The 25,455-nt window shown below is 46.3% G+C and overlaps 1 protein-coding gene across 6 annotated transcripts in view; it reads right to left on the bottom strand.

The window, feature by feature from the left end:
* The window catches only part of PTPRG (protein tyrosine phosphatase receptor type G), a 1,220,925-nt gene that overhangs the window by 108,492 nt on the left and 1,086,978 nt on the right, over positions 1–25,455 (bottom strand). For all 6 annotated transcript variants that reach the window (XM_078661520.1, XM_078661521.1, XM_078661522.1 and 3 more), the window contains one exon: positions 11,425–11,567. In XM_078661520.1, the coding sequence (XP_078517646.1) occupies positions 11,425–11,567 (143 nt within the window). The remainder of the gene's footprint in view (positions 1–11,424; positions 11,568–25,455) is intronic.

The following is a 25,455-nucleotide window of genomic DNA, read 5'->3' as shown; positions in this document are numbered from 1 at the left end:
TGTATTTGTAAAGCGCACGTTCACCCTTGGGTATCTTGGTACTGAATAACAGATGTTTATTGTTACCCAAATCAATGGTACTCATTTTATCGACCTAAGATGGATGAAAGGCTGAGTGGACCCGCTGGGATTTAAACCTGTGACCATGAGGTCGAGCACAGGCCCCTGCAGTGGACGCATTAGTCCACTAAGCCACTAGTAACAGATCTTATTTATATGCACTGTTATGAAGAATCATGAATAAATTAAAAGAATAAGGATATAAACTTTTCAAAAGAAGGAAGTTATTGTATTTTCTTTGGTATAAAAGATACTTTTATTTTGTCTTCTTGAATATGTATGTTGCCTCATGAGATAAAAGGCTTGTGATAAACATTGGTATGAAACTGTGCACCTCTACCTTTGCTGCTTTGCATCATGTTTACAAAGCATAGAGCCTCTCTTAGGGGTGGGCGGAATTTGCGTAATCGCGTTACGCAATCTCCGCGAAACGGTAAAAAATCTCCACGAACACGCAGAATTGCTTGTTCGTGATGCTTTTTTCCTGTTCGCAAAGCTGTTTGCCTGCTCGGGGGGAAATATCTTGTGAACACGCATTTTGAGAACGCAAACAAGCAAAAAATTTCGCGAAGTAGCGGAACGCAGAATTTTGAGCAATTTCGCGTTCTCCGCGGAACGCGAAAATACCCAAATTCCACAAGCGGAACAGAATTTGCCGCCCAGGTCTACTCTCTATCACCCAGTCCCAAAGCGACAGAGGGACTTATACATTCACTTGCATACTCAGAAACGGCTTATGTATGCAGCAGTATCAAAGGCAGTAGTGCAGACATCCACATACCTCTCTATTCCCCAACAGAGGCACTAAGGTATTTGTTAGGCCACTTACAAACGTACACATTTATAGAGACAATGAGGTACTAAAATAGATAGTCACATACTGGCACATTTAATTAAACATCTCATGGTACTGCAATAGGTGGACTCATACAAGGACTCATGGGTCAGGCTTAATAGTGGAGACCCTGTCTGTGCAGTCTCACCGTCCGCTTCACTTGGCATGTAAAAGCTGTTTGGCAAGTCTAAAATCCACATTTCAGTACACATAACTGACATCTGAGATACGTTGTAGGTATGTCATAATGCATGATGCTTTTATTTATTTACATTTGTGCTTAAAATATTGAGAGATATCATTTTGGTTTTTAATAAGTTACTCATGCACTTGCAGACCCCTAAGCCAAGCACTACATGGAGTATACCACCCATAATGTAATTGACGGATATGTTTCCAAAGCACAGAGCTTCTCACTCACCAAGTCACAGAGTGACATAGGGATTTATACATTCACTTCCATACTCAGAAATTACTCATGTAGCCAGCAGTATGAAAGGCAGGTGCAGACACACCTACATACCCCTCTAATTGATAACACAGGCACTTGGTATTCTTTCAGCCACTTGCATACACATTTAAAGAGCCATGGTAGTACTAAAATAGACAGTGATATACTGGCACGGTTACTTAAATATCTTATGGGTCTGCTAGAGCTGAACTCCTACATTCAATCAGATACATAGGAAATTACTGACACAACCTAGTCATCTACCCATACAAATACTCCTGTAAACATGGGCGCAAGCCCGGTCTGTGCCATTGTGCTACCGGCTCAATTTGACATATAAAAGCCCTTCACCAACTGTTAAACCCATGTTTTAGTATACGTAGCTCACTTTTAAGATAAGCTGTAGGTATGCCATGAAGCACAATGATGTGCTTAAAGGTTTGAGAGATGTCCTTTTGAGTTTTAGTAAGTTACTCAAAAAACTTGCAGACCCTGGTGCCAAGCAGTACATAGAGTATACAACTCATAATACAATTGACATACAGTTTGCCAAAGCATAGAACCTCTCCCTCACCCAGTCACAGAGGGAGTTTTGCATTTGCTCACATACTCAAACAATTTATGTAAGCAGCAGTATCAAATACACTTGCAGACACACCTACATACCCCTCTAATCCTTAGCAGGCACTGAGGTATTCGTTCAGACTCTGACATACATACTTGTAAGCCTTAGAGTGACTAAAACAAAGTCATATACTGGCACACTTAAACATCTTATAGCACTTGCAATCAATTGGAAAAGGTGGCAATGGACATTAGATCACACCTTTCTTGTAATGTGCACCTGTGTCCGTAATCAAAACTGTACAACAAAATGCTTCTTTCAATATGGTACTGTATGGTACAAATGCATCATACTACCCAAAATGCATAACACGCTTTAGCCGAGGGATCCGTGTTAACATGAAAGACATACCATAGCACTCATTACAACAAGCAACATGAAGAGGCTCCACTTTTCTTAGTAATCAATAAATTCAATAATTGAAAAACCAGAGCCAAGTACTGTTTCTCATTGAAGCGTGTATTCTCAAACAGGAAAAACAGCCAGTCAAAGAAAAACATCAGTCAAATGTTTCGTCACAACAGTGACTTTTTCAAGGCTAAAATCAGCAGTACAGTGCCGCTGGTCCTGTATCAAGTAGAAAGGTCAAGATGTAGCAAAGGCTAATAAGATCAAGAATTCCGAAGAGACCTTTGCAATGTGTGTGTAATTTGTCCGCCCTTCTGGAGTAATATTCTGAATATGTGGAAGCGGCTTGAAGTGTGGTGTCATGTATGTTACATGAATAGTCCCTGTAGGTGGGGGATGTCAGTAACACCATACTGTGATTTATCTCTTCAAAAACGGTGAGAGTAGAAACGTTATTCATCCTTTCAAACACAGTGAGATTAAAGATGAGCCATGATAACCCTCGTAAGTGTTGTCACGTTTCTGCTAATAATCTGAAACACCCATATTGCAACTCATACATGCACTCACTGATACACCACTCATGCACTCTCACCCATACTCCATTCATGCACCCTCTCACTCACTGATAGACCTCCACATCTACCAGCTACCCACTCACTCACCCATACAGGCCCTCACACAGTCTCTCGCTAACCCATACAGTCACTTACAGACCCACTCGCTCACCCATACAGCTATTCACATGCACTCGCTCACCTATACAGCCACTCCCACATCAACGTACCCACAGTCACTCACATACCCTCTCACTCACTGATACAGCCACACTCACACACCCATATACCACCCACTCACACACCCATATACCACCCACTCACACATCCATATACCACTCACACACCGTCACACACCCATATATCACTCACACACCTGCTCACCGATACAGCTCTTGACACCACTCACTCACACAGAGCAACTCACTCATTCACTCACCCCATAAAGCCACTCACACATGCACTAACACCAATACCCCACTAATGCACCCACTCACCCGTTCAGCCACTGACACATCCATTCACTCACCTATACTCCACTCATGTACCCTCTCACTCACTGATAGAGCTGTTCACACAGCCCCTCGCATACCCATAAAGCCCCTCGCACACCCATAAAGCCACTCACACACCCACTCACCCATGCAGCCATTGACACCCACTCACTCACCCACACAGCTACTCACACACACACAACCACTCACCCATAGTTACTCGCACTCGTTCACTTACCCATACAGCTACTTCACACACGCACCCATACAGCAGTCATGCACACTCCCACCCATACAGCCACTCCCAAACACATTCACTCACCCATACTCTACTCGCGCACCCTCTCATTCACTGATATAGCTACACACACACACACACACTCCCACTCATACAGCCCCTCATGCACCGTCACCCACATACTATTCACACACCCACGAAGCTACTCACACACCACTCACTCACCTACAGTTACCCACACACCCATACAGCCATTCAACAACATACTCACTCATACACCACTCATGCACTCACACCTAAGCAGCCACGTTCACTCACCCATACTCAACTCACATGCTCTCTCACTCACTGATAAAGCCCCTCATGCACCGACTTACTCACCCATACAGGCACCCACAGAGCCAATTCCTTTCCCATACAGCCACTCATACACCACTTTTCTCACACAAATTCACTCGCACACCCACTCACTCACCCATACAGCCACAGACTTATGCATGCAGCCACTTGCACAGTCAGTCAGTCACTCAGAGGCGGTCATGCATTCATTCACTTACCGATACATCCTCTCACCCACCATCTAACTCAAACAAGCACTCATCTACATACACACTCATACTACTACTTACACTCACTATCTCACTCAAGCAGCAGGTCATACATACACTCCTTCACTCAAACCCACTCACTCATACCGTCACTAATACAGGCACTCATACATCTATTCACTCACACAGTCACTCACATATATTTACACATCAAATAATTTACCCATGCAGCCACTAACACACTCAGTCACACATTTATGCCACTACTCTTTATATATACATAGTCTTGCTTTTAACCATGAAAGGCGGTTCTGCCGAGAACCTTTTCTTTCTGGATCAATGTCTTTCATTTCTTTTCTAACATTTTGTAATTTTTTCAGTATTTTTTCCCAAAAAATTTAAACGAGGAGGGAGAAACTAACGACAAGCACAAAAACATCACAACAACCGGATTACATTATAAAATTAATTAGCAGGTATGGTGCCTGGCTGTCTCCAAAATGATGTGAGAGTGCTCGCCAGCTGTTAGGGTAGTGTTGAAGTCAAGGCAATAGGTTCCCAATATGCCTCAACTCAGGAGAAATTACTGGTCATTGTTTCTCCACTTCTGCTGGGACTCTCTCTCCGGGAACCCTGGGGGTAGATGGTCCCTCTCCAGCTCTCTCCTTCAGTGGCCTCTTCAGGTTCGCCTTATGGTAGGTTTTAAGGTGGTGCAACATACTTGTACCACAAGAATTCTTTTTGGTGGTGCCCCTTGAAAGGGTCTCATTGCACAAGCTGCATTTGCTAAATGTTGCTACTGTTTTGGATTCCCCAGATAGAACTGTGAAGACATCCCAGACAATGCCTTTTAGGGGCTGGTCCTTCATCGTCAGAGTCTTCCTGATGTTCCACCAGCACCTCTGGTTGCTGTGCCACCTCCTGCCTGTCCCTGCCACCTATGGTCATTATGGGTGGGAAAGAAATGACAAAAGAAATCCCTAAGTAGAGTTCTGCACTAGTAGTGCAGGACAGCTCCAGAGAATAATCCAGGTATCAATTGGAAGATTCAAGAAGAGAAAAATGGGTGGGAACTTCCTCTGAAGAATAATGTAAACTGTCTTCTCCAATCATATCTCTTTGTGTCCAGGTCACATGATCTTCATGAATGCTGAAGTCATTGCGAAGACCGGTGTTGCCATGGCAATGTGAAATACAATTAAAAAGTACTATATATTAATATTAAACAAAATACAAGTCTAAACACTATATTAGTAAACAGCTGTTGTCAAACATTAATTATGTGTATATATATTTGTTTTACACTTTTTGAAAAACATGCTATCTTCTGGACTTTTCCCCAAAACTGGAACATACATAGCGGAATAGTTTGCAACAAAATTCTTCTTTGCAAAAACGCCCCAGTTATTAACAGGTGGTCCATCACGCAACTGCAGTGTACAATATACTCTAGGCATTTACACAATGGGAAAGTAAATACTAATTTGCCAATAGAAAGAACAGCAGTTGGGTAGACATATTTAAGACAAAACTTTACATTCTTCTTTAAAAACAAAATGAGGTTCATTATGGCCCTGATGCTCATTTCAGATCAATTAAACCTCAACAGGAAGTACTAACACAAACATAGCAGGTGCCCCTTGAGAAGCTTCACTTGAGTAAAATGGAAATGATCTTACCTTCTTGGGCTTGGAGAATTCAAAGCAAATAGGTTTCCTCAATTATTCTACGCTGAATAATGTTCCGAAATCCTTAATAGCAGTGAATGCCTCATTAACCTACTGGAGAACAATCTGAACTTGGATAATTGATCAGTGGTTTCTTTTTGACGTACCTTTGTAAGAGCAAAGTGCATGGATCTCCATTTTAAATACCCTAAGTATGCAAATGCCCAAAATTCATTCCACCACTCATACGCATGCACTCACAGACCCATACAGCCACTCACACACCCATCTACAGACCCATAGCAGTACTCACTCAGCCACTCACATACATTCGCAGTCAATGACACACCCACTCACAGACCCATTGTGCCATTTACAGTCCCAGTTATAGATTCACAAAAGCACGTACACACCCACTCACTCACCCACCCACCCACTCACACAACCATTGAGACACATATGCAGCCACTCCCAGACACTGACACACCCACTGAGAAACTCATGCACTCATTCACACACAGCGGTTGAGTGAGTACTTGTATGGGTCTGTGAGTGGGTGTGTGAGTAGGTGTGAGTGTATAAGAAGTTTTATAGGGCTGTAAGTTGGTGTGTGAGTGATTCTGCGGATGATGTCAGTGAGGTCATTAGTGATGTCATTTGAGAGGTCATCAGTGATGTCATGGTGCATGTCATGAGTGTTGTAATATACGAGTTCATAAGCAGTGCATGGTGGGGGCATAGGTTATAGTTAGCTCAGGTAACTATAACTGCTGAATTCCTATGGTTTTGTGAAAGTGAAATCTAAGCCGAACTATGTCCCTGTAAGCTTTGTTCTTTTCAGTGAATGTCTAAGGTTTTTTAAAATTCCATTTCCGATCTATAATGTCCATGTAATAACCTTTGGGTTTTTCAGTGTAATATATATATATATATATATATATACATATACATATACATATATATATATATACACACACACACACACTTGTTCCAGATGTTCTAGTCCAACAACAAAAAAACTCATTCCATTGACATATTTTAAGGGTTTGTGGTATGTTGGGGGCGATAAAGGAGTGAATGTTTTTTCACTGTTCCTTAATGTGCAATAGAGAATAAAATTATTTTATTAAATAAACATAAAAAATAGATCAACTTAATCCAGCGCGACAGCAACATATCGGTTCTCTTAACTAAAATACAAAATAGTTAACCTATATGAACTGGACTACTGCCATCGATTGATAGAAGAAATAAAAACACATTTCACAAAGTCAATTAGTAAAGGAAGAGACAAAATAAAAAAAAGGCATCCCTATGAAATCAACTTTTTCCTTCCTCTATGGAGATACAAAATATTTCATCAAGAGACCCTTATATTTTCGTTTTAAGCGTGGATTGCTTCCCCAATAAGCTCATATGGTACTAATCATATTTGCATGTCCAGAGCTAATTACTTTGCTGTCTTAGTTGTAAAAGCTGTTTTTTGTTCAAGGATGGCATCTGTTTTTGTGTTTTTACATGGATACAGTTGTGTCTAAAAGTTGCAGGCAGCTAATGAGGTCATAGACATTATTATAACACAATCCCTCCAGGGAGTGAAAAAATAAAGATTGAATTCAAAACCTGACACAGACGAAACACCTTATGAATACAAAACCGTCAACAGTAGGCCAAATATGCCACAACACTGAAGACCACTACTGCACATGCAATTATTTCGCACAGTGCCTGCCAGCATCAGCAATCAGCGCATAATGCATTACACTTTGCAGAACCACTTATAGCTGACAAATGCAAGCTCGAAAATAGAGCCAACGCTGTACTGGAGATTAGATGATTATTTATGCTTTCAAGTCTGAGATAAATTGACACCTCTGTTTTGAAGAACAGTCATGGCTTCCAAACTAATCTGTTACACATTTGTTTTCTTAAAATAGCGCCCTGTGTGGTGTCTGCATATACATGCTTTTTATACAGTGTTAACATATGCATGTAAAACAGTCTAGCAGTGGTCCCGCCGTGCTGCCAGAACCTTTAAGAGTTCTGTTTGAACAATGCTAAGGACTATGATTTTGGAATTTAAAATAAACGCCCACTTCAATGAAAATAAATATTTGTCATCACCTACGTTTGAGGATGGGGTACAGCAACGTTGACTGAGTGGAGTTGTTACACTTGTGATCAAAATGGCAGAAATACCATGATAAATTTCAGAAATAAATGTATTTTTTCAAACGTCTTTCTAAACGTACATGCACTTATTTGCCGCTAATATCTGCAGTGTTTCCTTTTCTGTAATTCTACTGCTTGATTTGTCTAGTATTTTTATTACCCAGCGTTCTAATTAGATGCTGAATTGACTGTAGTTTGTAAATTCAAACATCAAACAAATAAAGCATAAATTAATCTTTTCTGTGAAATATATTTCTAGCTGGATTGGAATTTCGGATGCGAGACAACAAAGGCTGTCCTTACCAGGGGCTCATTATAATGCATGTTATTTTTGAACCCAACAATTACTGGGAGTACATGTATTCAGCAAGCAGGAAATTAATGGAAGCTCCAATTTACTGGGGAACAACAAAAGGAAATCAGTATTTCTGCATCTACTCGTACATACGTTCTCCCAAAGTTTCACACAGAGATTTCAGCTTTCAGAAGCTGAAATGGGCTGGGAAACGAGCTACTCTTCCTCTTTGGCCACTTCAAATCTGTTCTGGAGCCACCTCCCTCCCTACTGGTATTGGAGACTGCCTGACTTGGGGGACATTAATGGGGCCTGTCCAGATGTCATCTGGCATCTGCCTGTGACAGGTGAGGTGCTTTTGAAGTAAATTAGTTTCCTGGTCACTGACCAAATGGTCATCCTGCCAGAGGAACAGCAACACGTCCCCCACACCTAGGCCTTTGAATGTGCTCTCGGAGCTGTTTTCACCCCTCTTTTAGTGCTTGACCACCAAGACAGCTGCAGCTGGTGGCTAATGCAAACTAGCCTCCAGAAGCTTTAGGCAGGGAAAAGGTAAGTTTCTAAGAGTACCTTTCCCTTCATATTTTTTAAACAGGACTATCAGTGAATTAGACTTTTATTAAACATTAAGAAGAGTTAAGAAATTACATTTCGATCTGTTTCCTAGCCAAATATTGCATCATTGGTGGCATCACAGAAAGAGGCATCAAGTACCTATGCAACCTGAAATATGCTGGCATGACCACTTTCAAAATTAAGGACCATATCCTTAAACACCAAAGCAACATCTGCTGCAGACGATGAACCACTAGACTTACTTGTAACTTCTGGAGCTCATCAAAATGACATAGGATTAACCAATACCCAGATTGTATTTAAAAAATGATCAACGTTGGATTTTTAAGTTTAATACCAACATCACTGGCCTCAACAAAGATATACTGTGGGTGTTTCAATACTGATTGTTATATGGACCAGGTTCCAGTCTGTGACATGGCTCTATGGAACACTGATACAATAAAGATCAATTTACATAATAATAAAACTGATTTAGCATTATGATAAGGATACATCCATAAGGTGGTTTTATCTTGATCACCAATTTTCAGTGGACCAGACCACAAAAACTTACCACTCTCCCTACAAAGTAAGAGATAGAGCACCCCATATAACAGCATTAACTACATCTCTAATGATGCCTGGGACCTGCCCCTTACGGTTCCCACCACATAATTACACAGTAGTAGAACTGATCTCTCAGTCAGATAAGGATACATCCATCTGCTTGTTTTTAGCATGATTAACTATTATGAGTGCCCCACGCCATAAAAAGACTACTTCTACGCAGTCCAGTACTGAGCGCATCACACAACAGCATGGACTTCATCTACCAAGATGCCTGGAACAAACCGCCTTCTCTTACTATCAAACCACGGCTGATTCCAACTGTTACACAGGGCACATGCTTCCTTTTTTAATGCTATAGTGGACAGACACTCTACCATTCTGACTCAGAAGATGTGGGACGTTAGGCATCATTTACAAGGTAACTGAAGCATATTTATATTTTTCCTGAGAATTAGTTTGTTTTAAAAATGCGGAGCTCTGATGTCTTTTTACAACTTACTTCGCAGATATGTTTGACTAATAAAAAAGCTCACTCCTTGAGAAAATGACAAAGCTGGCTGCCATTCTGTTATACTAAAAACTAGCTTTAGAAACAAAATATATATAATAATCTATGCTCAACTTTTTATATCTCCGGGTCTTACTATCCTCAAGCAATTACCTAACATTTCGAGAATTAGATTGTGTATGTATAAACCAATTACACACCAACACACACATAAATAGGTTTAACACCTAGGAGATTGGGTGATGCTGAATGCCAACAGCTTAGGCCCTAAAGGGGCTGAAACATGCGGACCTACATAAAAAGGGAGGAATAATTCCCCTATACTTTTTAACTCTACCTACTGGAGGCTTCTATTAAAGGCATCTCACCCACCAGGAGGTAGTTTAATCATTTCCCACTTTCTCCATCACTGAACCAATCTTTCACACCAGTTCATTGGGTAGCTGGGCCTGGACTGCTTGACAATAGTCCATCCTCAAGAACTCCCTTGATTTTTCAGGGTAGAAGCCCCCATTGGTGGCTATTCACAACAATGTGATGAAGGGCCCTACGATGTAGAATGTCACCTCTGGGTGGGTGAGGGCTCACCTCTTGTCCTATAACCTAGGATGACTTTACCTCATGTTTAAAACATTTGAGGATATACGGGTTTTTTCAGTTCAGGCATCTATGTTTTGCAAAATACTAATAATTCAGCATTAGATATAGAGCAAGACCTGAGTTTTTATCGACTGTATTTTATTTCCTTCGCCTTCATTTAATGAGAGATTTATACCCTAAAATGTGCTGACATTTGCACAAAAACTGATTATTATTGTTTATAGTCCTATTTGTTTTTACCTTCCTTGCCATGGTTTATTGTGTTCTCTGCATTTTGTTATGTTTGGGTTTTGACAACACAGTCAAGCAGACTATACTGCTTACAATATACATAGAATGGGCTTTGGGACCACCCCTTTCAACCAGCTTCTTTCAGACATTTGCGTGAGACTTGTCAAACATGTATTTGCTCATCCTAGTGGAATATTACGGTCTCTCACCAAATGCTACTGACTGCTTGGTGTATCCTTCTGCCTCCATTCTAACAGCCATTAAACTGTCTGAGGGACTACTTTACAACCACTCTCTGGATGTTTTGCTCTAATGTGCTACCACAGCATGGTTTAGTGCTTTAAACCCAGACCCAATTGCTTTGCAAACGATTGCTTCAATGGTGCACTTTTTTTGTAAGAATCGTATTACTTATTATGCTATCATATTGTTTGTAATGTGTTTTGGTGTGAAGTACTACAAAAGTAGCAAAAAAAACTTTAAAAACACTACGTTTACAATCATTACACAGAAGGCCTAGAAACCAACAGTGTAAAACAGGGGTCCATGGCTATACATAAGTAAACTATTTAATGCCCACTGTTACATGTTATGTCATTGAAAGAATTTGTATTAGCAGTGCATATCAACACAATATGAACAAGTATGTGAAACAGAATAGACATACTCATCATGGACAATGGTGGGGCCATCCCTTGTTAAGGCCTCTTCCTTGATAACATTAATGAGTTCGAAGGTACTGCTTATCGGGGCATCTGGATTAGGCCATTTTGGACATTGAAAGTGACGTACTTCCAAAACATAGTCATCCTATACGAGACAAAAAACAAGAAAAATATGTCCATTGCACCATTAATTGTAAACTGAGCATTACTAAACTGTGTAGTATGAATTGCTACTATTTAGTTGACTTTAAATGGCAAATTCTGCAACATTATCCACTATATATTTAACAAGTTATATTTCTACTAAAAAATCCCCCATACAGAAACTGTTATAATGCCATAGCTTTATTATGTTCTGCATTCAAATAGCGATTTAAATCACACTACCATTGTGTTTGCACTTGATTGGATGCAAATCAAATAGTAAACCAGAAAGCGGAGTCGTCTTCTCCCACACGAGATTGTCATTGCCACAATATATATCTTGGCACACCAGTATTTAAGTGAGTTGCTTTCAAGCGTTTTGTATTTATTTCAACAAACATTCATAGTATTTCATACAGCTAAATCAAAAAGAGCTTGAAAAGCAACAAACTATTTTACAGACGCAGCCATTAAGTGGGAACTTAATAAATCCTTTATTCAAGTGCTATTTTAAAAAAAAGTAAGGGGCACATGCATCAACCTATTTAGGAAGTGCAAACGGTGCGAATCGGTAAATTCGGCCGTTTGCACTTCCTAAATACGTTTTTGGGATGCATCAAACACTTTTTCAGAATTCGCATTTTTTTTGCATTTCTTAAAAATGCGAATGCATTTAAGGAATCGCATTTGTGCGATTCCTTAAATGCAATGCATCATTTAAAAAAAAATGCGAATCGTGAAATAGGAAGTGCAAATTAACACGAGGTTGACCCTCGTGTTAATTTGCGAAAATCTGTCAAAAAGCTAAAAAATTCATTTTTTAAACTGTCATGTTACAGACACACATGTCCTTAGGACATGTGTGTGTGAAACATGCACTTTCAAATGCATTTCAGGGGTGTAGGGGGGGGTCCTTTGGACCCCCCCCTGCACCCTTGGAATGCATCAACAAATTGCGAATTTGTAAATGCCTTCTCATTGACTCCTATGGGCCTTTTGGCCCATAGGAATCAATGGGATTTGCGAAAATGCACTTAGGAATTCGCTATTTATTTGCGATCCGGTAAAAATTGCGATTTTTACCGAATCCCAAATCAATAGCCCAAAAAATGATGCATAGCATTTTGCAATTCTTAGGGGGCGTGGCTTGAGCGCCGAGGGAAATGGCGGCGTGAGCCCGGAGCTCCGCGCCTCTTCCCCACAAGACTCCTGACAAAAGGGCCGAGAAGCCCGTGTGTGCCCCGGCGCCGATTGCCGAACCGGTGGTGCCTGCTCGGACGAGATCTGGGCTGCCGACGGCGTCGCAGAGCTGAGCACAGCCGCCGATCGCGGCGGCCCCTGGAGCGGAGGAGAGGACGGCGCCAAGCAAGATGGCTGCTGCGGCGGAATCCTGAACGGCGGAGGGCTGCCGGAGGTACCCACTGCCGGCGTGCATAGGGAAGGCGCGACCGCCGGCAGCAACGGACCCCCCAAGGCGAGGATTACTCCTTAGGGCCCAGCTGCGGTACGCGGTGTACTCGGAGTGGGCGGGGACGGCCGCCCGGGACCGCTCCTGCGGGCGAGGCTTCCTGGCGGACCCCTGACCGAGAGGACGAGCACCGGAGCTCCACCCAAGCCCCAGGCGCCGGCCGATTCAGCAGGTGAGCGGGGGCCGCCCTGAGAGGGGGTCCGAGGGGAACGGTGCGCGGAGCTGTGCATCCTGGGGGCCCCCCCCCCCTCGTCCCCACAGCAGTGGCCCGTGCAGCATATGGGGGCATGAGGAAGGACCCCGAGTGACGTTGAAAGGGCTTTGGCGGCGCCCAGCATCCCGCGCCGCCCCAGGGGGGAGTGCACGTTGCCCCAAAGCATCCGGGGGGGTCGAACAGCACGACGGACGCCTACTCTAGGGCGCTGTGCTTGTGCAGCGAGACCCCGTAGCGCACAGGGGTGGACCACGTGGCCGGGGCCCGAGGACAACAGGCAGGCGAGGGCAGCGGGAGCGGCGAGGCCGGCCACGATGGGGAAACCGAGGGCCAGAGTGGAGGAGGCGGCAACGTCGGAGGTGGTGGAGGGGGCCCCCGCTGAGCAGACTGACCTGCAGCGTTTGCAGGACCGGATACTGGACGCCATAACGGCCACCAGGGATGCGCTCCACAACGACATAGCGCAGGTGGCGTCGGGGCTGGGCCTACTCCGGGCGGACCATGACAAACTGAAAGACAGGGTCAAGGAGACTGAAGTGGTGCTCGAGGTCATGGCGCCGGCTCACAAGGCGATGGAGAGTAAGCTAACGGAGGCCCTGGACCGCATAAGCACCCTGGAACGGCGAGCGGAGGATGCGGAAAATAGGAACCGCCGCAGCAACGTGCGGATCGTCGGTGTGCCGGAGACGGAGGGGACATGATTGCCTACATGGAGGAATGGCTGAAAACGGTGGTGGCGCCGGAAGGGCTTTCGCCGTTCTTCACTCTGGAACGGGCCCACAGGGTCCCCTCAGGACCGCCCAAGCCTGGGCTCCCACCCAGACCGATCATAGCCAAGTTGCTACACCACAAGGACAGAGATCTGCTCCTGCGGAAGGCTCGTGAGGACGGCCCCTTCCAGATTGCAAACAGTAGAGTAACACTTTTTCCGGACTTCACCTTCGAAACGCAGAAACAACGAGCTTCCTTCCTCACGATCAAGAGGGAACTGCGGAATGAAGGGATTGCCTACTCCTTGCTCTTCCCAGCCAGGCTACGAGTGGTAGTGGGCGACAAGGCGATCTTCTTTGCGACTTCAGCGGAAGCCTGGGACTGGTGGGAGACGTACAAGGCCGGGACTGACGGCGCGAGGGTGAGAGAAGAGCGAGAGAAAGAGCGGGAGCGCTCGCCCAAACGGCTACGGAAATCGAGGAGACTGCGGAAACGAGGGCGAGGGAACCTAGGCCCGTCGGCCTCTCAGACTGACGCGGAACGGCAGGCGGCGCTGCTGGAGGTGGTGAAGCTTGGTCGGGCAATGGATCCCGGATCTAGGGGGGCCACGGACTCGGATACTCATGTCTCGGCCTCGGGCTCGGAGACGGACCTATCGGGGATTCACCGCAAGGAGGGGCCGCTGGTGACGCCGCAGACGGCGGACGAGATCCACAATGTTTGAACTACTGCCGATGCAGTATGGGTAATGATTGGGGAACTGTGAGGGGGGACCATTGCCTATGCACATAGTGAGGGGCCGGGGCACGCAGCGGGGCTCAGGGCAGAGGGGCCATGAGGAATCGGGGAGGGAGGGTGGAGATGGGCGTCGCGGCCTCCCTCTGGGCAAGGCCGTGCTCCGTAGGCCCTTAAGGCACCCACAGCTACGGCTGTGTAGTTGAGACCTGGGTCATCAGGTGCGGGAGTTTGGATGGGGACTGATATTTCGGTATTGGGGCCTGTTCTGGGGGAGGGGGGGGGTTCCACGGTTGGGGACTGTTTGCTTTTTTTTGCAGTTGTTGACCCTGGGTGTACCATGGGTGGGGATGTTGGGGAGTTTTGTTGTTTTCAGAGGGGGCACCATCACCGCCGAAGGACTGGACACGGAGGGAGTGTTTCGACCGGATTACTGGGATAATGGCTAATGTAAACGGATTGACCTGTGTCACCTGGAATGTCCGGGGCCTACACACTATGCAGCGCAGACACAAAATACATGCCTATTTAGTACGGAGGGGAGTGCACATCGCAATGCTACAGGAGACGCATCTCACAAGGCAGGAGGGGGAGGCGTTGCAGAGGAGATGGCGGGGGCAGGTTTATCACACTAGCTATTCGGCCTATGCGCGAGGAGTGCTCATATGGGTTAGGGCAGGCACGCCTTTTCACCTCACACGCCAATGGGTTGACCAGGATGGGAGGTATGTGGTAGTGGAGGGGAAACTTGAAGGTAGGGATATAGTATTAGCTAGCATTTACGCCCCAAACTCGGACCAGCTGGCTTTCCTCGCGACACTGTCAGGGACGCTGGCCCACTCCCTTGCAGGCCCGGTCCTGCTGGGGGGTGACTTTAACTCCATTGCCGACCCCTTGCTGGACAGGTCTCACCCCCCCCTTCGTGACTCCCCGGTTTACAGGCTCTCTAGAGGTAGGAGGGACTGGCAGGAGAGCTGGGAACTTACAGACGTCTGGAGAGGGCAACACCCGACTGACCGGGATTATTCGTTTTTCTCCGGGCTCCATGACTTGCATGTCCGTTTGGACACCATACTTTGCTCCCGGGAGGTGCTGCCGTACGTCACTGATTCTGAGTACCTGACGAGAACAATCTCGGATCATAATCCGCTCCTGATCCGGTTGGCGTGGATGGCGAGGACGCCCAGGGTTCCGCTCTGGAGGCTGCGGCCTGAGACTCTGGAGGCCCCCTTTTCGGGGCGGCCCTAGCGGAAGGAGTGACCGCGTATTTCATGGAGAACGAAGGGACGGCGACCTCAAGGGCGGCGGAGTGGGACGCCTTCAAGGTAGTGGTGAGGGGTATCTGTATCAGGGATTATGTGGGCGTGCGGAAGGTTCTGCTGGGCGATTTGACTGCGGCGGACGCCAGGCTACGGGAGGCGGAGAGGAAGCGGCCCGGACACCCGGACCTCCAGGAGTCTCTCTGTTTAGCCAGGGAGTCGGTGGCCGTTGAAGTGGAGAGGCTCCGAGCCTTTGACTACAAGCGCTATGTGCTGCGCTCCCATGTTGACGGCGATAAGGCGGGTACCCTCCTAGCGTGGCTCTCGAACCCCACCAGACGATGCGCTCCCATACTCCAACTACGGGATATGTCGGGCGTGCTTCAACAAACTCAGCTGGGCATAGTCGACGCCTTCCAGAACTATTACGAGGGCCTGTACAAGAGTGCCCGGGGAGACAGGACGGGACTGGTGGAACCCTTCCTGACTGATCTGCCTCTCCGCCGGTTAGAGGCTGAGCAAGCGAAGGACTTGGGGTCGGACGTTGACATGGGGGAGATACGATCGGCGGTGCGGCGCATGGCGAGGAACAAATCGCCGGGGATAGACGGACTTCCCATAGAGTTCTATAACAAACATCTGGACGTACTGGCACCGCGACTCCTGACTGTCTATAAGGAGGCCAGGGCGTCGGGACGGCTACCTCAGTCGATGAGGGAGGCATTGGTGGTCCCACTGCTGAAGCCCGGCAGGGAGAGTGATGACCCTGCGTCCTATAGACCGCTCTCTATGCTCACCGCAGACTATAAAATCCTGAGTTCCATACTGGCGGCGAGGCTCCTGCCTCACATGGCGGGGCTTGTGCACGACGACCAGAACGGTTTTATACCGAACCGTAACACCACGGTCAATATCAGGAGGCTCGTCCGTCTTCTGGACGGGCTGATCGACGGGGCGGGGACGGAACTGGTCCTCTCGGTTGATATTGAGAAGGCCTTCGACAGCCTCGAGTGGGACTACCTCTATGCTGTCATGGAGCGCTTTGGTTTGGGGGCTGGGTATATCCATTGGACGAAGGTCCTATACGCGGACGCGATCGCAAGGGTGAGGGTGGGGCCGGCGGTATCCCACAGATACTCGGTGGAGCGGGGCACTCGTCAGGGCTGCTCCCTATCACCGCTTCTCTTTGCTCTGGCTATTGAGCCGCTGGCGGCTGCGGCCCGAACGGGGCGGCACACCCGCGGAGTGCGGGCCCGAGATGGTCAGCATTTCATCTCGATGTATGCCGATGACTTATTACTGTTCCTCTGCGACGGGGGTGAGGACTTACGGAGAGCGGAAGCTCTACTGGAAGGCTTCGGAGAGATGTCGGGCCTGCGGGTTAACTGGCCCAAGACGAGTTTGTTCCCACTACTAGGGGGCACTGCCCAGCCACAACATCAGTCGGAGGCGACCTGGAACCCTACCTGCATGAAATATCTGGGGGTTCATATTTACCATAGGCCGGAGGACTTGCTTGAGGGCAACCTGGGACGGTGCGTACGTGGACTGAAGGGCTGTATGTCCTTCTGGTCCACGTTACCACTATCAGTAGCGGGCCGGATCTCCCTCCTGAAGATGGTTGCTTTACCGAGATTATTGTATTATTTCCGGACGCTCCCAATCTGGATACCTGGCTCCTTCTTTAAGCTCCTTAAATCTCAAATCACGTCGTTCATTTGGGGAGCGGGACGGTGCAGAGTGGCGCTGGCCACGCTCTCTCGCCCGAAAGATGAGGGGGGTTTGGCTGTGCCACACTTTGAGTTATATTACCTAGCGGCACAATTGCAAGTCTTCACGCAGGAGGTAGCGAGAGTATTTCGGGGCCCGGAGGATGAAAACTCGCGGGGAACGCCCAGGCACGTCCTGGCGTACATAACCCTCCAACAACGGCTGGACGGTCGGGATTTATCGTTGGAACAGCGCACGTACCGTCACTGTTGGAACCGGACCCAGAAGAGAGCGGGTACCCAGCGCCCATACGCGCCTGAGATACCACTGGGCATGTTAACGGCCTTACCGCATGGCGGCGACTGGTCGCAACTACAGGAGTGGGAGGAAGCGGGGATACAGGTGGTTGGGGACCTCTTTGAGAATGGCGCACTTCTCCCGTTCCAGGAGCTAATCGACCGCTTCGGTATCCCGAGAGGGAGATTTCTGATGCATGCAGCAGTCACTAGGGCGATGCACGCCCACTGGGGCACGGGACTTGTGGAGCCCGGGACGGCAGCGGCGTGCCAGTACGCCATGATGGCGGCGGGCACGATTAAGGCGGTTACATGCCTATATGGTCGGATGCTTAGGGAGAATATCCCTCCTCTCACATCCCTAAAAACGAAATGGGAGGCGGATCTGCATAGGGACATACCGGACACGACGTGGACACAGCTTGTCCGTAGGGCTCGCAACAGCACGAGAAATGCCAGGTTCCAGCTGATCCACTACTATGTGTTGCATAGGGCGTACATGACCCCGGGTAGAATCAGGCGGTATTTCGGCGATAACACGGCAGTCTGCCCCCGGTGCCCGGAGGAGGGGGCTGAGTTAGTGCACATGCTGTGGGCATGCCCGGCCTTACGGGCTTATTGGCAGGAAGTGGGGGAGATGCTGAATGCGGTGACGGGAAGATCCATAGAGTACGGACCGGCGGAATGTCTTTTGCACTGGTTTCCCCATACCCCCAAAAATAAACTTACGAGTAAGTTTATCGACATGGGACTGATGGTGGCTAAGCGGGAGATCACTAAGAACTGGAAGGCGAGGGTGGGGCCTACTCCACGGAGATGGCGGCAGGAGTTTCTAAAGTGGGCCACGGCTGACAGCACACACAGATACCAACTTGCGCGCAGGACCCCTAGCCAGGCTGCGGCTGACACTGCGACCGCATGGGAAGTGATGGTGCAGGAACTCAGGGATAGCGAAGCTGATGCAGAGGAGGAGACTCCCGGGGAGGAGGGGGACGGAGGAGACGAGATGAGGCCCTAGGCGCAGCAGGAATGTAGGGAGACTGAAACCAGCATCCCAAAGATGATACCAGCGTGGCCTTAGGCGGGTGATGGTGTACGGGAGGGGGTGGGGGGGGGGGGAGTTCTAGGTTGGCGCAGGGAAGGGGAGTTGGGGATCAGCGCGTAGGTTAGTAGGGCCATAAAAGTAGTCATACACTTCATCCGAACACTAACAGCTCCTCTGTATTGAACGTCAGGCATGGGTGAGCAGAGGATTCAACGCCGCCCAGCCCCCGGGCTGTGGGCTGAACGGCTGTGTACTGGTTGGCGAGATGTTTTCTATATCTGCTACTACTTATGTTGTTACCTCTTTGTGTGTATTGGCCTGTACAGGTATGCCTACAATAAAAATTGTTTTAAAAAAAAAAAAATAGCATTTTGCAATTCTTAATTTGCGATTCGGTAATTTTCGCAAATTAAGAATCGCAAAATCTATGAATGATGCATGTGCCCCTAAGATTTGTATCTTACTATCAATCTCATTCATCAAGTCTTGCCAAACAATGGTTCATTTCCATGTCTGGCTTGCCAGTGCAGCTGTTAAAATAACTACTGTAATCAATTATTTAACAACTATTTAGAGTTGACTCTGCCCTATAAGAGCATTAACCTCTCACCTAAGGCTATTGTTTGTGTGGTATGCCATTGTGTTTCCTAAGGAATGCTTGCATTGTAACGCAAAGGGGACTATTTTACATCTTAAAAGTAGACTGAACAATTGCACAATAAATTCTTTATCTCATTAATATATGCATACAGGAAACAATATTTTAAAGAATATTTTAGTCTGGATTCAGAATGTAAGGCAGAATTGTTGACTTTGCCAATGCTCGTTTATTTGAAGACACCGCTTTTTTTGTAATCACTCCTGTTCCATGAATGACTAGGATTTGTTAATTCTATAATGGATTCTCTTAGGACCATATACTTATAACAGGTGTGCATTATAAAGTGCTACATTAAAATGTTATTTAAGAGCACATGTTTAGGTTTATATATATGGAAAATGCTACTTACCAGTATGCATCTGTTCTTGGCATGTAGAGCTGCAGATTCTTACACTGTGCATTAGATCGCCACTTGGTGTTGGGCTCGAATGATTGCATGTTGTTGTCGTCTTGGAAGAAGTCTTTGTAGTCACGAGATAGGTGACTCCTCCCTTAGACGATAGTGCGCATGGGCATCGGCTCCATCCTTAGATTGTTTTTCGCCATGATGGAGTTAGTAGAAAAAAATAAAGGATGTCCATGCGTGTGCATCTAATTAAGATGGAACTGGAACAGATACAGGCCCCGGGGAGGTGGGAGGGCGTGTAAGAATCTGCAGCTCTACATGCCAAGAACAGATGCATACTGGTAAGTAGCATTTTCCGTTCGAGGCATATGAGCTGCAGATCTTACATTGGGCATCAATTGTACAGCAGTGTCTTCCCTTAGCGGTGGTCACCTGTATCTGCTGCAGTAGTTTGAAAGAGGGTTTTGAGGACAGCTTGGCCTACTGCAGCTTGCTGCTTAGATTGCACATCAACACAATAGTGTTTAGTGAAGGTGTGTTTTGTAGACCATGTTGCTGCCTTGCAGATGTCTTCTAGGGGAATGTTCCCTAAGAATGCCTGTGGAGTGCGCCCTAGGAGGAACTGTTAATGTACGTTTTGCTTTTTGATAGTATATTTGTATACATTTTACAATCGACCTTGCAATTCCCGTTTTAGAAATGGAATTGTCCTTATGTGGTGGTGAGAATGCTGCAAACAATTGCTTTGTTTTTATGAAAGGATTTGGTCCTATCTATATAATAGAGTAGAGCTCAACTTCTAGTGTGTGTAGAGCTCTTTCTGCTACAGAGTCTGAGTTTTGGAAAAACACTGGTAACTCTACCAATTGGTTTAAATGAAATGAAGTAATGACTTTTGGAAGGATTTTAGGATTTGTCCTGAGAACCACTTTATTACGGTGTAATTGTAAAAATGGTTCCTGTTTAGTAAAAGCCTGGATCTCACCTACTCTCCTAAGAGAGGTAATAGCTACTAGAAAAGCTGTTCTCCATGAGAGGTGGTCCCATGAGCCTTGTAAGAACAATGTTTAGGTTCCACACTGGAGAGGGTGGTAACCTGGGAGGAATGATTCTTTTTAATCCTTCCATAAAAGCTTTAATTTCAGGCACTCTAAATAGAGACAGATGTTGTCTATTTTGTAAATATGCTGCAATTGCTGCTAGATGTAGGCGTATAGATGAATATGCCAAGTTACATCTTTGTAAATGTAGAAGGTAGCAAATGATATTTTGAATGGAAGCATCTAGGTGATCAATTTGGTTATTGTTGCAGTAAATGGCAAATCTTTTCCATTTAGCAGCATAGTAAGCTCTAGTAGTAGGGTTCCTGGCTTCTTTAATGATATTCATACAGTCTGGTGGTAGGTTAAGATAACCAAACTCTAAGACCTCAGGAGCCAGATCGCCAGATTCAGTTGACTTGGATCTCGATGTCTGATGTCTCCAGGGTTCTGCGTTAACAGGGATGGTGTCAGACGTAGCTTTTGGTGTGGAACTAAGGATAGTTCTAGCAGAGTTGTATACCACGGTTGGCGTGCCCATGTGGGCGCTACTAAAATCAGTTTGAGCGACTGTTGTTGTAGCTTGCGCACTATTAGTGGTAGTGGCGGAAAAGCGTACGCAAATCTGCCTGACCAGTTCATCCATATTGCATTGCCCTTGGACAGCGGGTGTGGAAACCTGGCAGCGAAGGTTGGGCATTTTGCATTTTCGTGTGTGGCGAACAGATCTATGTCTGGATGACCGCACTTGTGAAAGAATGGTTGAAGAACTTGCGGATGTAGTTCCCATTCATGAATTTGTTGTGTCTGTCGACTCAACAGATCTGCTATCTGATTGTGAACTCCTGGAAGGTGTTCTGCTAACAGATATATGTTTTGTGGAATGGCCCATCTCCAAATGTTCTGTGTAAGCTGGGACAGCTGTAGAGAATGTGTCCCCCTCTGTTTTTGTATATAGTACATAGCTGTCATGTTGTCCGTCCGGATTAAGACAGCTTTGTTTTGTACTTGTACTTGGAATGTTTTGAGTGCTATGAATATTGCTAGCAGCTCTAGGTGATTGATATGGAACGATCTTTGTTGAATGGTCCATTGCCCTTGAGTTGTATGATGTAGGCGATGGGCTCCCCATCCTGTGAGAGATGCGTCTGCTGTAAGTACTATTTGTGGAACAGGTTCGAGGAACGGCCACCCTTTTGTCAAGTTTTTGGTGTTCCACCACTGCAGAGAGCGATGTGTGCGGCTGTCTACCAACACCAGGTCTGTTAGTTGCCCTTGAGCCTGATTGCACTGTTGTGCTAGACATTCCTGTAATGGACGCATTTGCAGTTTTGCATATGGTACAATGAAGATGCAAGATGCCATCATGCCTATTAGTCTCATGAACACTCTGGCTGAGAGAGAGCATTGATGTTGGAACTTTGTGACTAAGACTTGAATGCTCTGTATCCTTGCTGGACTGGGATACGCTAGAGCTGTAGACGTGTTTATTGTAGCCCCTAAATATTGATGTACATGAGAGGGCTGTAGGTGCGACTTGGTGTAGTTGATCGTGAACCCTAAGTCGTGCAATGTTCGAATTGTCTGATGTGTGTGTTGGACACACTGATTGAATGACTTGACTTTGATGAGCCAATCACCTAGATAGGGAAATATATGTATCTGTTGTCTTCTGAGATGTGCTGCTACTACTGCTAGGCACTTTGTGAACACTTTTGGTGCAGTTGTTACCCCGAATGGAAGGACTGTGAATTGATAATGCTGTCCTTCCAGTACAAACCTTAGATACTTCCTGTGAGAAGGATGTATAGGAATGTGGCAGTAGGCATCCTTTAAATCTAGTGTTGTAAGGAAGTCGTCCTGTTACAGGAATGGGAGCACTTGTTGTAAAGTGATCATATGAAAATGATCTGAGTGTATATAGTGATTGAGGGGCCTGAGGTCGAGAATTGGTCTTAGTGTCCCGTCCTTTTTGGGTATTAGAAAATACAGCAAGTAAACCCCTGTCCCTTGATGTTGTAAAGGAACTATTTCTATTGCGTCCTTTTGAAGAAGTGATAGGACTTCTTGTTTGAGCAGCGTAAGGTGTTCTGCAGACATTGGACGCTGCCTGAGTGGTATGTGTGGAGGGGTAGCTGTAAGTTCGAGGCAGTAGCCATACTGGATAATTTGCCTTACCCACCTGTCTGTTGTGATGGAATTCCAGACAGGTAAGAACTGTGTTAATCTGCCCCCCACAGGAGTGGAATGCTTTTGGTGGAGCAGAGGGAAGTCACTGTTTTGTGTTGGAAGAGGTTTGATTATTGTTGTTACCGCGACCTCTTCCCTTGTTATTGTTGCCTCTGTAGCCTCCTCTAAAATATCCTTTACTGGAGGATGTCTGTGTATTGGACTTGAAGGAAGCTGTATTGTCTGCTCCAGTTTGTTTGGAGCCTCCTCTATAAAAGGAGCGACGAAAGGAGCCTTTAGCTTGTGTGGATTGCAAAGCTCCCATAGATTTGGCTGGATCTGTATATTTTTTCATTTTCTCAAGTGCTGTGTCTAACTCTGGTCCAAACAATTGATGTTGATTGAAAGGCTGATTTAAGCTGGTAGTTTGCAGTTCCTGCTTAAATCCTGAAATGCGTAGCCATGCATGATGTCTAAGTAGGACACTAGTGTTTACAGCTCTAGATGCAGTGTCTGCTACATCAAGTGCGCACTTGATTGAGGCATTTGAAATTAACTTGCCTTCTTGTATAAGGTCGTTTACCTGCTCCTTATATTGGTCAGGTAGATGTTGTAGTAATGTCTCTAACTGATCATAATGAGCCCTATCGTATCTTGCAAGGAGGGCTTGTGTATTAGCTATACGCCATGTATTGGTAGCTATTCTTTTGCCTGAAGCATCTATCAGATTAGATTCTTTATCAGGGGGTGGTGCTTCACCTGATGTCTGTGAGCTTGCCCTTTTTCTAGCATTTGAGACAACTAGTGAATCTAAGGGTAGCTGTCCTTTAATGTAGGCTGGATCCCTTGGAGCAGGCCTGTACTTTTTCTCAATTCTAGGGTTTAGGATCCCAGCACGTACAGGATCTTTAAATACTTCTGGAGCATGTTTGATGACCCCTTTAATCATAGGAAGAATTTGGACAGACTTTTGCGATTGTTCAAATGTATCTAATAAGAAATCTTCCTCTGCCTCATCTGAATTCATGGTGACCCCATGGTAAATGGCAGCCCTATTCAGCAAGTGCCCAAAACTAATATTATCTTCTGGTGGAGAAGGTTTTGATGGATAGGACTGTGTGTCAGGGATATCTTGTGGGTTTGGGTACTCCCAATCTAGATCATGAATACGGTATGGAAAAGGCTCATCTGGGTCTACCCCCTCCCCCCCATGCTATGCTCATCATCATTTTGAGGTGTATGTGAAGAATGAGGAGGAGAGTGTTCAGGAGAATTTTGAGGTGAATTGTTAGGAGGAACAGGAGATGAAGGAGAAGGAAGTATAGGAGAAGAAGGGTGCATAGGAGATGTGGCAGAGTCCTTCTTGATAGGCACTGCAGGTGTAGATGCTGTGTCTAATTTTCTCTTTCTGTGTGGTGTAGTGGATACAGCACCTGTTTTTGGATCAATGTAGATCTTCTTTTGTAGAGGATCAGGTTGGAAAAGTTCTTCTGATTGCAGAACCTTTGCCGGCACCGATTTTTTCGGTTCCGGGCGTGGCTGCTGCTCGTCTTTAGCCTTAGGAGTTGTTACTGTGTCCTTTTGCGTAGATTTCGGCATTCGAAGGTGTTGTTTTTGGAGTCATAGGCTGTTTTGAGGGCTTAAGCGCATCGGAATCAGGCCTTGTGGGTTTAAGTACCTAAGATGTTGGCTTCGGAGTGGAAGCTGGTCTCATCGGCTTCGAGGCGTCGGACGCTGGCTTCATAGTTTTGTGTTTGGAAGTCGACTGTTTCGGAGCCGAGACTTCTTTCGGTTTCGGTGCCGAGGGAGCTGGTGGGATCGGCACGTGCGGTTTGCTCGGTAAGGAGCTTCCGGAAGGCTTGAGTATTTTCTTCAGAGAGCCGGACTCTATGGCGGGGCTTTCAAAGTGTTTTTTCGGTCGCGACTGGGCCCCGGAGGCGGAGTGTTGACCTTTGCCTTTGATTTGGGTGGTGGGTATGGGGCCGGGGCAGTAGTACTTACGCGCTGACCCGATGGTATAGAGTCATCTGAGTCGTCTGCCTCTGATACGATTTGGAGATCGTCTGAATCTTCTTCGGGAACAAGCGGAACTTCTTCGTCGAAGATATCCACCGGTTCCGGGGCCGATCTCTGCATGTCGTGTCGACGGACTCTCCGATCTCGAATGCTTTTCTTGGATCGAAAGGACGCACAGGCTGTGCAGCTGGATTCGTCGTGTTCTGGCGTTAAGCACAG

The sequence above is a fragment of the Lissotriton helveticus genome, chromosome 9, assembly GCF_964261635.1.
Source record: "Lissotriton helveticus chromosome 9, aLisHel1.1, whole genome shotgun sequence".
Lineage (NCBI taxonomy): Eukaryota > Metazoa > Chordata > Amphibia > Caudata > Salamandridae > Lissotriton > Lissotriton helveticus.
The sequence above is the reverse complement of the archived record's forward strand: the minus strand, read 5'-3'. Positions and strand labels throughout refer to the sequence as shown.